Source organism: Rhinatrema bivittatum, chromosome 9, assembly GCF_901001135.1.
Source record: "Rhinatrema bivittatum chromosome 9, aRhiBiv1.1, whole genome shotgun sequence".
NCBI classification, from domain to species: Eukaryota; Metazoa; Chordata; class Amphibia; order Gymnophiona; family Rhinatrematidae; genus Rhinatrema; species Rhinatrema bivittatum.
The window spans coordinates 44,276,146-44,294,201 of NC_042623.1; the positions used below are offsets into that span (position 1 = coordinate 44,276,146).

Here is an 18,056-nt window from a genome sequence, read left to right on the forward strand (position 1 = left end):
AGCTTCTCCATCTCATTAATTATTTGTTCGGGAGGTGAGGGGTGAATATTGGAAGAGGGATAACTAGGATTCACCGGTTTGATGTAAGGAAAACTAGGAAGCTCATACAGAGAGAGAATTGTTATTATTTACTCTGTAATAATCATGGATTCTCTCAGGATTATATCTATTAATGCCAAGGGGTTGAATTCCCCAAGGAAAAGGAGTTCATTTTTTAAGGAAGCAAGTAGTCTCAAAGCTGACATATTTGTACAAGAAACACATATGAGGAGACGGGATGAGCATTTATTGCAGGGAAATTGCTATTACTCAGCAGTATTTTTAGCTCCTAACTCCTTATCTAATAAATATGATGGGATGGGTATACTAGCATCCCATAAGATGTGTGCAGACTACCAGGTATTACATTCAGATGAAGGTGGGAGATATTTGATCGTACAAATGAACATCCCACGGGGGAAGTACATTTTAGTGAATATATATGACCCTAACACCAATCATACAGTATTTTACTAGGAGCTGCAGGCAAAATTAGCTATGGTAAGTGGAGATTATTTTATACTGGGCGGAGATTATAATTTAGTTTTGAATCCCTCAGTAGATGCATCTCAGGGAAGGAGTACCATATCCAAGGCCCAACGTAAAGGATTAAAAGATCTAATTCTACACCTGGGACTTGTAGACATATGGTGTTCTTTTGCACATTAACTCCAGGGATTACACATATTATTCGCCTCCTCACAACTCTCATTCCAGAATCTGTATCATTTTTCAAAACTGGCACATTTTCAACTACACACGGAATTTCGAGAGACACCCAGATCTGCATTCTCCCATGGAGCTAATTTAAAGGACCAATTAGTTCATTCAGATTCCTCAATGCTGCATCAGCCCTCTACAATAGGCTCTCTGTTGTTCCGTTATGATATCTACTTCGGCTCTACACTTTTCCAGACATAATTTTACGTTTCTTTTGAGAAATAATACAGATTGTCGCTCCACAGGAGTCATTTACATTATCCAGTGCCCCTATAATCTATGGTATATCGACAAAACGAAACGGGCTCTCAAAACTCGTCTCATTGAGCACCGCTCATGTATTAGCACTGGCTGCCTAACAGCACCTCTGACTGTTCATTGTATTGAATATTCTCATACTTTTGACGACTTAAAAATTTGTGTCTTACAACAACTTCATCCGAATTGGCGCGGAGGAGATTTTGAAACTTTGCTGCTCCAAACCGAACAACGATGGATACATCGTCTGGGAACTGTTGATCCTGGCAGCCTTAATACCGCAATGAAACTCAGTGTTTTTCTGTAATGGTGACTATTCATTGTGGCTGTCTCCATAGTAACATAAGAACATAAGACGCTTAGACGTCCTTACGTCACTACGCTGGGCAAACCGCGGGCTTTTTAATCCAGGTAACCAGTTTATGGCGGTCTCTGTCCCGCATTATTCTAATTCTTTTGAGACTTACTGTCCATATGAAAAGGTTGGCTACGCAGTCGACACATAAGCTAAGTATCTCTATATTTTTGTATGGCTCAATCAGTCCGGTTACCCTTTTCAAAATTGTCTATTTTCAGAACTTCTACTTGTCATTGTTACTCCTGAAGAAGCAACTCTTGCATTGCGAAACACCAGCCGCTGTCGGGTCTATTACACATTCTGTTTATACGGGTACAGACGGACTTATCTCTTTAAAATCTATAAAAAAAAATTTTAACTACATCGTTTGAAGCATATCAATATACCTGTTTAAAAACCGCAAATGATTAGAAGACTGGACGGCTCTGCCCATGACACTGCACGTTGTCAGGCTTGCTGATGCAGTTTTTTCATAAAACTTTTCAACATTTAAAATAATACTTCTTATGGCATTAGCACTTGATTATACATGTTTAGCACGCTGTCCTTTTTGTTGTTTGCCTATTAACTTTTCCCATTTCGGAACTTAATAAATTTCATCAGACATTACCAACTCAGATAATTTTAGCAACACACTTGGTCATTGCAGCTGCATAGAAACAGGAGCTATGCCCAGGAACAACAGAGTTTCTATGGAAACTATCTACTTCTACTATTAAAATAAGCTGACAGCGTTACACCTGGACACTGGACAAATTGTCTAAGACATGGCATCTATACGAGGAATGGGTGATGAAACCTAAATTATGATATCCTGGTTATAGTCTTTTACAGAAATTACACCTGACAACCAATTGTTTTCTTTTCTTCTTTTTTTTTTTCTCCTACTTGAGACAATTCTTTCTTCACTCTCTAATCCTTTTATATAAAAGGTGATGGATGGCCAAAGGAGAGGAGAAGGGGCAGGGGAATAATATCATGGAAAAGTTTGGTCAATATTGTATATTTTATTAAGATGGCTTTTGTACACAGACGTTGTGCATGTTTGTTCTGGTTTGACCTTAACAAACTTTAAATTGAAAAAAAAAAAGCAGTTCTATTTTTTTTTTCTTTCCTTTCACCTGTACTCTGCAGACTAGCAGTGCCACGTGGGTTAGGTGCTCCGCAGAGCACACCCGTTTGTCTCAGCTGCTTCTAGCAGGCAGCCCAAACTACAATTCTTTTCTTTATCCAGCAGACTTTCCTTTATCTGTGATCTCTTCAGCAGTGTTTGCTTTAAACTGCTACTGATCATTCTCACCCTCAGTTTCTTTCACTGTCTTCCCTGGAGACTTGATTCTTTTCCCAAACTTTTCCCTCTTCACTCTGTGTGCTCCCTCAGAAAAAAGTTTTTCAGTCTTTCCCTCTGGAGCTTGGGTTTTTCTCTGTGCTTAGCTTAGAGAAATTCCAATTAGGACACCATATATGTGAGGATATCTGAGTAAACCTTCATTCTCTGGAGTCAGGAAACACAGACTCCAGCCTTCTTCATGCAATATCACTTTATTTACAACACACAACAATGTATACACCAGATTGCCTACTTTTTTGCAGTTTCTTTGTGTACTTACAATACCTTGGGTTAGGTCAGCAATATTTCAGGAGCTGCCTTCTCCTGGAGGCGTACAGGGGCCTGCCTGCCCCCACCTGGGTCCCAGCTCTTATTCCCCTCAAGCCAGTCATGCCCTCTTGGCTCCTCCTGTGCAGCCGGGTCATGCCCATGGAGCATTCTACCTTTAGGGGATTTAAAGGGGACCAGGTATCTAGCCTGGTCCTGCACTGTCTCATAAGGTACCACTAGGGATGCACACTCACAATAGGGAAAAATATTTATGTGATTAATTTTCAGTTCAAATATTTCCCATATTTATTACACATATCCATTTGTTCTATTTGTTTTTGGAAGTTTGTGTGTAAATATCTTTTTATATGGATAAAATCAAAGTTTATGTGCATACATTTTTTATACAAACTGCTGAAAATGAACAGAACAAATGCATATCCCTTGCAGTCTCATGAATGTATACATTTAAAAATCTTTGAATATTTTGATTGCTTGGTTATTTCTGCTTGCAAAATCTGTATATGCAAGTATTTTAGTATTGCAATTGATCTACAAATGTAGCTAGAATTTATCGTATGAACTGCTGTTTTAATTGGAAAGGCGGGAAAAGAAGAAAAAACTAACGTCCGTATTCATATCAATTAGTTTTTATTGCTTTTATTTAAGATTTAACAACACCTCTTAAAAAACGAAGAACATATCATTTGTTGGACTCTGCTTACTCAGAAACGTCCACGCCTACACCTTCTCCATATGCCACACCTACACATGTGGATATTGCTGCCACAGATCCATCGTTGTTTGCCACACCTCCTAGAATAAAAATTGAAGATGAAAGTTGTCGTAATGGTTACAAACCCATATATTCACCGGTTACCCCTGTCACTCCATGCATGCATGGAAATCCAATGCACTTTGAGGTAAGAGTTATATTTCATAATAAGAGCTCCATTCTTCTAACATTAAATTTTTCAACCATTTTTTCAATACTAACTGGTTTTTCTGTAGATCAGTTGTTAGTGCAAATATTTTGTATTTAAAGAAAGCTAGATTGGATGCTATCAAGGAAAAAATCTGGACACATTTGCTTTAAACTCTTATACAGGTTTAAAAATACTTATAAATGTTACTCATTTTGTTCTTGAAGTAGCACATGAAAATGAAAAGTAGATTAATAGTAAATAAATAAATAATAGAATCCAGGTGAACTTCTCAATGGAGGAAATTTAATTTCAAATTACAGGATCTTGGAAGTTTAAAACAGAAAATCTTTGTGCTTATTTCCAGTTTCTCTCTTGTTTTCTTCAAAAGTAAGCGTGTTTAATAGAATCTTTTCACAAAAACAGTAGGTTTCACTGGTCAAAATGTTTTCTTTTCAATTGTAACCACATATCTAGCAATACCCATACATTGTTTGTAGGACCCACACTCTATGAGTTTGTATTTCAATCAAACTCAATCTGGTTATGGTCCATTTACTTTATTTAATTGTTGACCCCTTTTTATATTTTTATGTTTCAAAATTTTTCTTAAAAATAAACCAGCTGGAGCTGACTCACTAACCCCATGTGTCAGTAACTCCTCGGATCAATGGAGCGAATGAATAGGTATTCCTTTATAGTTCTTTATAATTCTTAGGAAACAATCCCATATCTCTAAGTATGAAACACACTGCAGAGTAATATTCATCTAATATAGCAAACAGTCCCACTTCAAAGTAATACTCATCTGATGCAGCAAACAGTCCCAGTCCCGACACGATCGTGTTTCGGACCGCCCGGTCCTGCCTCAGGGGAAAACGCTCATGAAAAGGCTGCACTCCATATCCCGTGACGGCTCCAGTCAAACGTTGTTCATTCTCCAAAACATCTGTGGTTAACTCAACAGTTCCTTCTCTTCACAGTCTGGCTTCAGACCCTGGAGCCATCACGGGATATGGAGTGCAGCCTTTTTATGAGTGTTTTCCCCTGAGGCAGGCCCGGGTGGTCCGAAACACGATCGTGTCGGGACTGGGACTGTTTGCTGCACCAGATGAGTATTACTTTGAAGTGGGACTGTTTGCTATATTAGATTAATATTTCTCTGCAGTGTGTTTCATACTTAGAGATATGGGATTGTTTCCTAAGAATTATAAAGAACTATAAAGGAATACCTATTCATTCGTTCCATTGATCCGAGGAATTACTGACACATAGGGTTAGTGAGTCAGCTCCAGTTGGTTTAATTTTAAGAAAATTTTGAAACATATAAAAAGGGGTCAACAATTAAATAAAGTAAATGGACCAATAACCAGTTTGAGTTTGATTGAAATACAAACTCATAGAGTGTTGGTCCTTCAAACAATGTATGGGTATTGCTAGATATGTGGTTACAATTGAAAAGAAAACATTTTGACCAGTGAAACCTACTATTTTTGTGAGTGTGTTACACTTTTGAGTGTTTCTGGAATATAGGAGTATTTGGGCGGTTTTTTGTAATAGAATCTTTTGCCAAGCTGTAAAGCTTTTACAAAGTTCATGTATCAGGTGATTTTAGATTTAGAACTGTTGCAAAAAGACTGTATGTTTATTTTTTACCATAGTCTGAAAACGATCTCTTCTCCAGATTTTGTATTCTCATGGCAGTTTTTGTCTTTCTGCTTCTCCTTATCTAATTTAGTTGATTTTTTTCATTGATTAAGCTTTATTCTCTTGGACAAGAACCTTTGTGACATCACCCATGTGTATAGAATGCATATTCTGCTGTCCTGTGTTAAAGATAAACAGATTTACTGTTTCTTTTCATTGCTTCTTTTCTGTCGTTAAGCAAGGCTAAATTAGTTATGACGTGAAGGTGACATCATCCGATGGCACAAAAGTGACTAGTCTTTTCTAGCTAGTAGAGCTTTTAGCTTCACTGAGCATGTGCAGGAACCACCACACAAGCATTATCCTTGTGAACCTCTTCAGTGTTTTTTTGTTTGTTTTTTTTTTTTACCTAAGCAATGTGCAGAAATGCATTCTAACTCTTCATCATATTTCTTGATTTTATTCACTTCCATTGCCTTGTTTTTTCTAATTAAATGTTGCCTCACTGCCTCAGCAGTACACTCAACAGCACTTTTCAGTGCTACCTAAAAAAAAAAAAAATAATGGAAAGAATTCTACTTCTTGCCTCCTCGATATCTCTGGCAAAAAGAAGGCCACAGTGAGTGAATTTGAGAACTGCATTTGCAGTAAAGCAAGTCTATTACAGATGAACACAAACTCTGCTATCACTGCCTGGTCCAGACCATGACCAGTCCAATTTCTATAATTGCAGAAGAATGTCCCTGTGCACTGAATGGGCAGAGTTTACAGAATAGAGGAATTGTATAAGTCCCTTCTAGGTCGCAGTCAGTCCTCTTGCAGTGAAGCATCCTCTGCTTCATGTGAAAGAGTTGAGCAGAAGCTCCACTAAGATTCCCTCATTGATGAAGCAGACCGAATCATCAGGACTGAATAGTATGCACTGTCCTGTGTCGCAGTAAAAGTGGCAACAATCCACTGAGCCGCCAGAGCAGTCAACATTGAAGCAGCACCAGGACTCCTCAGTGATGCATGGCGCAATGGTGCCATCAATGCACTGTCATCGAACACCACCAGTGCTTAGTGTATAGGCGCCATTAGCTATGTTGATGATTGCCACATCAATGTCATGGATGCATGGCTTTTGCACCTCCTCAAAACATGCAGCATCAGTCGTTGAAGTGCATTTAGTTAGTGCACCCATGCTCTGTGCCGCCGAATATACGCAAATGTAGTTGAAGCATGGAAAATCTGTGCTATCCCAGCATGCTATATCATCGAAGCATAAGATATCAGCGCCATCAAGTCTTAAAACCCTTGACCCATCATGGGGAATTACTGGCACAACTCTATACAGGACATCCAAGATCAGAGGGGGACTTGATAACTATATCCCCACCGATCTCTAGAATCCTTACATTTTCAAGGTTGTTTGCAGAGGGTTTGCTCTTGAAGAAGCTGGAACTCATCTCTGGTTGCTCGTACTTCTGCAGGGCAGAGCCAGAACAAAGGACAAGAATCTTGTTGGGTTTGTGGCATAGTGTGGATTCTTAGTCGCAGTGGTGATGACTCCTCCCACCAGGAGGGGCCCCATGGGGAATCACAGCGATAGGCTAGACTCAGGGGTAGATTTTCAAACTATGCGAATAGGCCTACTTTTGCTGGCGCATCAGGCGCAAGCAAAAGTACGCTGGATTTTAGTAGATACGCGCGGAGCCGCGCGTATCCACTAAAATCCTGGATCGGCGCGCGCAAGGCTATCAATTCTGTATAGCCAGCGCGCGCCGAGCCGCGCAGCCTACCCCCGTTCCCTCCAAGGCCGCTCCGAAATCGGAGCGGCCTCAGAGGGAACTTCCTTTTGCCCTCCCCTCACCTTCCCCTCCCTTCCCCTACCTAACCCACCCACCCGGCCCTGTCTAAGCCCCCCCCCTTACCTTTGTCAGGGGATTTACGCCTCCCAGAGGGAGGCGTAAATCCCCGCACATCAGCGGGCCTCCTGCGCGCCGGGACGCGACCTGGGGGCGGGTACGGCGGGCGCGGCCACGCCCCCGGACCGCCCCGGGTCGTAGCCACGCCCCCCGTACCCGCCCCCAAAACGCTGCCGACACGCCCCCGAAATGCCGCGACGACCGGGCCCGCCCCCGACACGCCCCCCTCGGAGAACCCCGGGACTTACGCGAGTCCCGGGGCTCTGCGGGCGCCAGTAGGCCTATGTAAAATAGGCGCACCGGCGCGCAGGGCCCTGCTCGCGTAAATCCGGGCGGATTTACGCGAGCAGGGCTCTTAAAATCCGCCCCTCAGAGAGCAGACACTGGAGATGGAAAGCTTTATTGTACTGCTGTAGATAGATGGTAATAATGCAGGAAGGAATGGCACTGAAGTCCAGCAAGGTGCCAATACGCTTAGACAGTCTCAGATGTAGAAGTCTCACCCAGATGTACAAGGTTGGTAGTGTTCCGCTGAGCGGGATAAGCCGAACCTGGTGGGTGGAAGTGGAGAGCTGGATCATAAAGGTACTCACTGAAGAATAGTGTAGGAATCCTCCTGGTGATGTTGAAGGCGGACCCGAGGTCCATAGTGCTGGATACTCTGAGCTGGTAGGCCCTCGAGGAGCAAGTACCTGGGAGCGCAGAATCCTGAAAGAGAAGAGAGACCCCCGAGGAGCGGTTGTCTAGTTAGTAGAAACCCCAAAGGGTAGTTGGAAGTAAAAGACCCCCGAGGAGCGGTTGCCCAGAGCTTCTTCAGGAGCGAGATACCCCGGAGGGTAGCGAGGAATCTAGGCGTGCAGCTTAGAAGCGATCAGAGTAGCTAAACCGAAGTCCTTGCTAACTCGTTTGTTGGAAGCAGAGCAGAGGCTTAAATACCCAGAGGTATTGATGTCATGCGATGGGGACGCCCTCGAGATTCCCGCCATGACGTGTAGATAAGTGTAGGCAGCGCGCGCGCCCACGCCCTAGGAGGCCACGGAAAGGAGCATGGCAGACGCGGATGCCCATGCTGAGTTGGAGACGCTGAGGGTTTCGGCACTCGGCACCGGAGGCAGCCATCTTACCCATGGAGGAGGAGAAAGGCAAAAAAGAGGTGAGGCTGAGCGGTCGCAATCATCTGCAACCGACGGACGCAACAAATCTATGGTAGTCTCAGAAGATAATGTCCCACTGCTCACTCCAGAGGACACATCAGCCACTTGACCAAATAGTGGAGCTAGTGAAAACTTAATTTTTCTCTGTGGTGAAGGAGAAAGGGGCTTTCCATCTTCTCCTTTCTAGTATTTTTAGTGCCTTCCCATAAAAGGAAATCCCAGTAGACTCAGTGCGAGTAAACGTGCCAACCAAATTTCTACTAGAAAGTTTTTTTTCCACATCATTCACTTGCAGCAGAGTCTAGTCATTGTGGATGATATTCAACAGGACTATTCACCATGAAATGGCTATGGCTCCCTACCCCCCGCCCAACCCGGGTCACCTTTTTCATCATTGGTGTTCTGGATTAGTGTGCTTACTCCCTTAGGTTCAGAAGAAGGACCAATGGGAATCCCTTCTGACCCTTCTCTGGAGCATTCCTCTCTTCTGGAAGACCTTTTTCACTCAAAATGTTTGGATAAGTTGGGCGATACACTAGGAGAAAGTGTGTGCAAGGATAAGAATCCTCATACAGAGGACTTCTCATTCAAATCTTGGATACACCATCTGAACCAGTTTCTATTCTGGTTCACAGCATCCTACAGCAATTGCAAATGAGAATGTGGGAAAACCCAATTTCATGTACCCTAATTGTAAGAAAGTTGGACCTCAAATATAGAATAAGAAATTCCTAGGTTTTGGTTTAGTACAATTACCTCATTAATCCATTGTCTTTGAATCTGCCCTGAAAAAAAGTGAAGAAAACAAGAACGTGTTCTAATGCACCACCCAGGGAGAATCCTAGTCTACTGGATAATTTTGGGAAAAAAGTTTTTCAAAGTTTCATGCTGGTTGCATGGATTTCAGCTCATCACTTCTACATCGTGTAATACCTGCACAACTACATACAGAAATTAAAATCCTCCCTTCAACCTACAGAAGGAGGACTTATCAACAGCTGCTTTTAGAAGTAGAAGAATGCTTGCATTGTCATCTTCTCTCAGTTTACAAATTTTTCAATACTATTTCATGACCTTCAACAGCTTCTATCGAAGTGCGATGTATGACTTGGCTGATAAGTCATAAAAAGTTGACAAATGTTCCTTGTCAAAGTGAAAACGTTTTTGGAGATAAGCTGAGGGAAACAGCACAAATAAAAGAGCAAAGTGTTGCAATCTGGACCCTCTCAAGAGTACCTGACCAACAGTCTTCTGCAAGGCATGCCTACACTTTTAAGAGGCTATACTATCAAAGATGCCCCTTCTGGGCATTTCAAACATATTGGTTTCCATTCCTTTCTGTGCAACAGGAGCAACAGATCCTATCTTATGCTCGACATTGTGAATGCCATCAACTAAAAGTGATGCAGTAGGTCCAGCCTAAAACTGGACTGAGTTTTTGATCACCTCACAAGTCCATCAACCATCCTCTCCAGTCAGGGGAAGAATGCAGACCTTTCTGGGGGAATGGTGCAAGATAACCAACCATCTTTTGGTTGTCAAAATAGTAGTCTGGTTACTGTTTACAATTCTAGCTTTCCTAGCGTGTAGCAGATGGACTCAAAACAAGTAGGTATAGTGTGCTCGTGCTAGCAGTTGGAGACGGATCTGACGTCAGCATGGGTACATATACCCCCACAGGAAGTGCCGCAAATCAGTAATTTCCATCTCCAAAGAAGTTTGGAGCTACCTCACGCTCGCTGAGCGTGTTTCCAAATTCTGACGACTAAATTCCTAGAAGAAACCTATTGAAGACAAGCCCCGCACTCCTGTGGTGATGCCAGGCGCTCACCCAGTTGAGTTTCCCGAGCTGATTTCCGTGGTCCCTCGGAGGTAAGAGCCTCGGTCCGGTGGCTGGTTCGCGGCAGGGACCTAGCCCCCGAGTGAGAAGGGCTCGGGCGCGGCTTGGCCCCCGAGCGAGACGAGATTGGGCGCGGCTTGGAGGCAGCCTCGGTCCCGGCGTGGACTTGGCTCCCGAGCGAGACGAGTTCGGGCGCGGCTTGGCCCCCGAGTGAGAAGGGCTCGGGAGCGGCCTAGAGGCAGCGGGCGCACTTCCTTATGCGCGGCGGTGTAGGTAATTATCCCCCCCCTGCAGCCGGAGACCGCCCGGGTTGCAGCCGGGAAGCGCCGAAGACAAGGTAAGGCGTATATCTTTACTGGTCTCCGAGGAAGTGTGGATTAACTGGGCCTGCCTACGAGGCAGCACGCCAAGGAGGTCACCATTGTTGCCTGCCTGCTCACCTTCGCACGTTGTTAGCGCGCGATAGGCGCATGTTGTTCGCGCACGCGAGAGGCGCACATTGTTCGCGCACACGATAGACGCACGTTGATTAGTGCACGCGATAGGCGCACGTTGATTAGCGCACGCGATAGGCACACGTTCTTAGCACTTTTATAAGACGCCCGTGTATGGGCGCACATTTATAAGCCGCCCGTGTATGGGCGCACGTTTGTATAAGACGCCCGTGTATGGGCGCACGTTTGTATAAGACGCCCGTGGATAGGCGCCCATTTATAAGACGGCCGTGGATAGGCGCCCATTTGTATAAGACGCCCGTGGATAGGCGCCCATTTATAAGGCGCCCGTGGATAGGCGCACATTTATACACCGCCCGTGTATAGGCGCATGTTTCTAAGACGCCCGTTCTAGGCGCAGGCTATTAAGCGCTTTGTTAGGCGCACTTTATTGGGCGACACCGAATTTCAGGCGAATGGAGCATAAGAGAGCCCATGCGGCCGCAGAGCCGGCACCTCCAGAATCTGGCATGAAAGCTCTAAGCCTCTGCTCAGCAGGCAATCTCAGAGCCACACAGAGCGAGGAAGCAGACTCACTTTGTGCCCAATGTGAGGAGGCCATGGGAGTTCCAGGACAGGATCGGCCCCAGCCCAGCTGTTCCTCAGGGAGCACACTGGACTTAGCGGGCCGCGGCGAGCCACCAGGGAACCCGAGAGACCTGGTGCCCCTAGGGCCAGATCCGGCTTCGCTTTCCTGGGTGGAATTATTCAAGGGTATTCATGCCTTTGTCCAGATGCAGTCTGCGCCTCAAACAGGTTTTTCCGTCCCGATGGATCCGGTACCTGGCCCCTCGAGACCTAGGCGCAGCCACTCGCCTTCCGACAGCCCCGATTATGGGGATTCGGATTGCTCCCAGGACAGTGAGGAGCCCCCCGAGGAGGGTGAACTTCCCTCGGAGATAGAGCCATATCGGACCATGAGGCGCTTCTTTCGGAAAGAGGATCTTTCAAGCCGGGTCTCACAATGCCTATCGGAACTGGCCATTCCGGGCCAGGTCACCCCAGGGGACCCTAAGATGAACCCTCTGTTAGTGGGCCTGCGCCAACCAGCTCACCATTTTCCCCTCCTACAGGCAGCACAGCAGCTAATCGATCTGGAATGGAAGGCACCGGAGGCCTCATTCAAAGGGGGTCGGGCCTTGGCAGGCATGTACCCTCTGGATCCGGCGTCCAAGGAGCTACTAACGTGCTCCAAGGTAGATGCCATAGTTAACGCAATAGTGAAGCACACCACCATTCCGGTTGAGGGGGGAGCGGCCCTCAAGGATTTGCATGACCGACGCATGGACACCATTCTGAAACAAGCTTTTGAGGTAGCAGCCATGTCCCTACGAATCGCGACCTGCTGCACCGTGGTGACGCGTTCCTGTTTGTCACAGGCGAGAAACAACACCCAGGGAGCAGACATGGAATCAGCTCTCGCATTTCTCACCGACGCAGCCTCCGACCTAGTCCGTACGGCAGCCAAGGGGGTGTCCTCTTCAGTGGCAGCCAGGAGACGGCTGTGGCTACGTAATTGGGCGGCCGACTCGTCCTCCAAGACACGACTCACAAGAATGCCCTTTAAGGGTTCCTTATTGTTCGGCAGCGATCTCGAGAACTGGGCTACTAAATGGGGTGCCTCTCCATTACCCCGTCTACCAGAAGACAGGGCAAGGAGGAGCCAGCGTTCTTTTCCTAGATCATCTAGAGGTAGAAATTCGCAGCGCTTCCACCCTTATAGGACTCGCTTTTGAGTACCTCGTTCACAGGCCAGGAACCAGTCCTTTCGGACTAAGCACAACAAGAAGAGAACCGGCTCGGGTTCTGGCCGGGGCCAGACAATCAGCCGACAATCAGCCAACCCATCCGGGGGTAACAGCCATAGGGGGCAGGCTAACCCTCTTCTACCGCAGGTGGGTCGAGATTACTTTGGACCAGTGGGTCCTCGCCATCATCCGAGAAGGATATTACCTGGATTTCTTTCGGCTTCCGCCGAACAAGTTTGTGGAATCTCCTTGTTCCCCGCTCAAGGCAGCGGCGCTAGAAGTGACCTTACAGAGGCTACTGGCACTAAAAGCCATAATCCCAGTACCTGCGGGACAGATAAATTCTGGGCATTATTCCATTTATTTCATAGTACCCAAGAAGGAGGGCACTTTCAGGCCTGTCCTGGACCTCAAGTCAGTCAACCGACACCTACGGGTCCCCAGCTTTCGCATGGAAACTCTACGGTCTGTCAAGAATTCAGTACAGCCGGGGGAGTTTCTCACCTCCCTAGATCTGTCGGAAGCCTATTTACATATCCCAATCCATCGAGATCACCAGCGCTATTTACGCTTCAAAGTCCTGAATCAGCACTTCCAGTTCCGAGCTTTACCCTTCGGGTTAGCCACCGCACCGCGGATCTTTACCAAGGTAATAGTAGTAGTGGCAGCGGCACTCAGGAAGGAAGGAATTCTCGTTCATCCCTACCTGGACGATTGGCTGATCAGGGCAAAGTCACCAGAGGAGAGCCACCGGGCAATCAACAGAGTTATAGCTCTTCTGGCAGGGAACCCTCTACCTCTGCCTCCCTACAGGGACCTGCTGCGGCAAGGTCTCCACGAGGATCCAGCTCAATTCTCTCTTACGGTCTGACCATTGAGAGGGCTAGACTGAAGAAAAGGGGATACTCTGAGCCGGTTATAGATACACTCCTCCGAGCACGCAAGTTCTCCAAATCCCTAACATATATCAGGATCTGGAGAGTTTTTGAAGCCTGGTGCGACTCTCACTGCACCAATCCGCATGCCGCTAAGATTCCTATCATTTTGGACTTCCTACAAGATGGACTTCAGAAGGGTCTGTCCCTCAGCTCCATCAAGGTTCAGGTAGCAGCGTTGTCTTGCTACGGTCCCAGGAGTGACGGCAACACCATTGCCAACCACCCAGACGTCTCACGTTTCCTGAAAGGAGTCAAGCACATTCGCCCGCCACTGAAGTGGCCAGTGCCCTTGTGGAATCTCAACCTAGTATTGGAATTTTTGGCGGGATCAGCCTTCAGGCCCCTTCGAGGCCTGTCCCTCCGTTTGGTAACCTTGAAGATGGTGTTCTTGCTGGCTGTGTGTTCAGCACGCCGCATCTCAGAGCTACAAGCACTATCCTGTCGTGATCCATTTCTCAGAATCACTCCAGAGGCTATCCATCTTCGCACAGTTCCATCCTTTTTACCCAAAGTGGTCTCACACTTTCACCTTAACCAAACCATATCCTTGCCTACCACGGAAGGTTTGAAGAAGTCGGAGGAAGGTCGAATGCTACGCCATCTCGACATCGGCAGACTGCTGTCCAGATACCTGGAAATGTCAGAAGCAGTACGAAAGACGGACCACCTGTTCGTCCTGCACAGCGGGAAGAAGCAAGGGGAAGCGGCCTCACGGCCAACCATCGCCTGCTGGATTAAAGAAGTTATCAAGGCAGCCTACAGAGAGGCGGAAAAACCACCGCCTCTACAGGTCAAGGCTCATTCTACCAGAGCACAGTCGGCCTCTTGGGCAGAAGCTAAGCTGCTGTCGCCTGCAGAGATATGTAAAGCGGCGACGTGGTCCTCCCTCCATACCTTCTCCAGATTCTACCGTCTGGACGTCCAGGCCAGGGAGGACACAGCATTTGCGAGGGCAATCCTAAATGGTCCTCAGGCAGCCTCCCGCCCAGTCCGGGAGTAGCTTTTGTACATCCCACTTGTTTTGAGTCCATCTGCTACACACTAAGAAATGTAAAGATTACTTACCTGATAATCTCGTTTTCCTTAGTGTATGCAGATGGACTCAGCATCCTGCCCAGCTGCCGGCATACATGGGGATTCACGGTAAGCCATGTTTTCTTATAATAGGCCATCCACCCTGCCGGGTGTCGACGCCTTCCGGTTGAGAACACTGGCAGTCTCCAGCTACTATCAATCGGTCAGGGTAATCCTGTTCATTAATCGATCGGTCAGCTACAGCTTTTGCAAGGAAGATTACTGATTTGCGGCACTTCCTGTGGGGGTATATGTACCCGTGCTGACGTCAGATCCGTCTCCAACTGCTAGCATGAGCACACTATACCCACTTGTTTTGAGTCCATCTGCATACACTAAGGAAAACGAGATTATCAGGTAAGTAATCTCTACATTTCATTTCTTCCTCGTTGTTCAACCTGCAGTCTGGATCCTTCTCAATTGATAAAACTCCATCTGGAAGTACTCTCATTGCTTCAATAGAAAGCAATAGAGCTGGTTCCTGCACTTCAATATGGTCAGGGTTTCTACTCCTGATACTTTTTCACCCCTAAGAAATCTGGGGGATTGAAGCCCATTCTGGAACTGAGAGGTCTGAGCAAGCATCTTCTCCGAGAGAAATTCAAAATGAATTCCCTCAATATGATTCTACCATTTATCCAGGAGAGAGAACAGATGTGTGCTTTCAAGCTTGAAGGATATGTATGCCCACATACCCATCCATTGCCCCCACTGGCATTACCTTCCCATTATCAATACAAAGTGCTCCCCTTCAGACTGGCAGCAGCCCCAAGGGTCTTCACCAATTTCGTGGCTGTGGTAGCAGCACACTTCCTTTGTCAGGGATTTCATGACTTTCTATACCTAGATAATTGGTTAGTCACAGCAAATTTCCAGGAGACTATATTATTCTCCCTTCAGAAGTCAGTTCTTCTTCAGAGCCTGGATTTTCTGATGAATTTCAAGAAGTCAAATCTAATACCAGCCCAGAAAATAACATTTATCAGGATGTGGATAGTCTCATTGCAAGAAAGAGCTTTTCTTCTCTTTGGACTGAGTGAACATTCTGTGATCACTTTTTCTAAAGCTTTTGAACTCACAATGCATGACAACCAGAGAAGTTCTGGTTGGTCTAGATCACATGTCAGCTGCCATTTTTGTAATGCCACTAGCTCCCTCCACATCTACCGTCTACAGTGGGGTCTCTACTATGGGACGTGCTGGTTCAGCCCTTGACAGCCAAAGGTATAAGTTTCATAGAATATGAAACAAGAATTGTCCTGGTGGCTAAACCCTCACGTTCTCCAGGAAAGTGATCTGTTCCCTAATCAAGTGATGTTAGTAACAGACACTTCCACAAAAATTTGGGGTGCTCACATGGGACCTTTTCAAACCGGAGCGACTCGGTCTCTCAGACATTTTCAGATCAGTTTATTAGACTGTTAACTTGCACGCACCTTCTCCAAGGGAAGAACATTCTAATTCAAACAGACAACCAAGTGGTTCTATGTGAATAAGCAAGGAGGCACAGGGTCGTGGCCCCTCTGCCAGGAAGCAATAAGAAGATGGAAATAGGCACTCAAGTTGTCCTGCAAGCCACCTACCTTACAGAGATCTCCAACACTGTGGATCATCTCGGCAGAGTTTTCAGTCCTCACAAATGGTCTCTGCAACAATCGGCAGCCAACATACTAGTCAGATTGTGTGTCTTCTAGCGAAGGACCTGCTCACAGAGCAGAAGAGAAAGCAACAGAAATTTTGTTCCAATCTTCCCAGGAGTCTCAGATCACCTCAGGATGCTTTCCTACCCAATTGGAATACAGAGCTAATGTATGCTTTTCCATCCATTCCACTGATAGAGTGGTATAAAAAGTGCTAACCAATCAAGCTTGATTGATCCTCAGTGCTCCAGAGTGGCCCAGGCAAATCTAGTTTCTGTATCTCATACAGCTCTCCAGCACTCCTCCAATTCACTTAGGAACAGACCTCAACTTTATTAACTCAAGAAGGCAGCCTGTTCATCCAAATCTTCTGTCCCTCAACTTGAGAGCTTGGATGTTGAACACTCAATAATCATAGATCTTTCTTTATCTCGAGAGAGATTGAAGACTACATATCTACCTGGAAACCATCCTCTAGAAGAGTGTATGGCTTTAATTGGAAGACATTCTGGGTTCTATGGGATTAACTGTTTTCCATCTCTATCTATGCTAATTTGTATATGGCATCTACATTATTAGCACCATTTTCTTAGTTGTGTTGATTGCCACCAGTAATAAATTGTTAAGAAATTGTGAGGCTTAGTGTTTTGATAGCTGCCATGAGTCGGTTGTGAAATTTTTTGGGGCAGGGAGGTGGAATTTGGAGATCTTCCCTTCCTGTCTAATTAGGGTAACAAGCTTTTCCCTGCAGGAGATCACGTAAAACATTTTTTTGATTGTGTAAAATTGGAGATTACTCAAGGATAGCATGTTTTGGGAGCTTATGGTAAGATTGTGTCTTTTCATCAGGTAAAAGAGCAATACTCTGAGTAAATTTGATTTTTTTCGCCTGTCTAAAGTTGAGGTACTATATCTGCTTTTTAAAGGATGTGTCTCCCAGAGCTACTGCCCAGGAAGGAAGGTCGGCCATCATAGTTGGTGATTCAGTTATTAGGAATGTTGATAGCTGGGTTGCTGGAGGGCATGAGGATCCTCTGGTAACATGCCTACCTGGTGCAAAGGTGGCGGACCTCACGCAACATCTAGATAGGATTTTAGACAGTGCTGGGGAGGAGCCAGCTATTGTGTACATGTGGGCACCAACTACATAGGAAAAATGTGGGAGGCAGGTTCTGGAAAAAAAAATTTAAGCTCTTAGGTAAAAAGCTGAAATCCAGAACCTCCAGGGTAGCATTCTCTGAAATGCTCCCTGTTCAATGTGCAGGTCTCCACAGGCAGGCAGAGCTCCCAGAGTCTCAATGCATGGATGAGATGATGATGCAAGGAAGAGGGATTCAGTTTTGTAAGGAACTGGGGAACCTTTTGGGGGAGGGGGAGTCTTTTTCCGAAGGGATGAGGTTCCACCTTAACTAGGGTGGAACCAGACCGCTGGCACTAACTTTTAAAAAGGAGATAGAGCAGCTTTTAAACTAGAAAAAAGGGGAAAGCTGCCAGTCGCTCAGCAGCACATGGTTCAGAGGGAAGTATCTTTGAAGGATACTAATAAAGCATTAGAGTTAGGGCATCCTAACAGAGAGGTTCTAATAATAAGAAATAAGGTACATATGCCTATAAGTAAAGAATCACCTGAGCTAAAAGATTCAAAATTATCCCTGTTAGCTGAAAAGCAGAATGTTAATAGCATCAAAAAACATACTTTGAAATGTCTGTATGCTA

At 45.7% G+C, this 18,056-nt stretch overlaps 1 protein-coding gene across 1 annotated transcript in view; it reads left to right on the forward strand.

Annotated features, from left to right (window-relative positions):
- Positions 1–18,056, forward strand: part of KMT2E (lysine methyltransferase 2E) — a 607,980-nt gene that overhangs the window by 412,103 nt on the left and 177,821 nt on the right. The window contains 1 exon segment of the mRNA XM_029615154.1: positions 3,645–3,898. Coding sequence (XP_029471014.1) covers positions 3,645–3,898 — 254 coding nt within the window.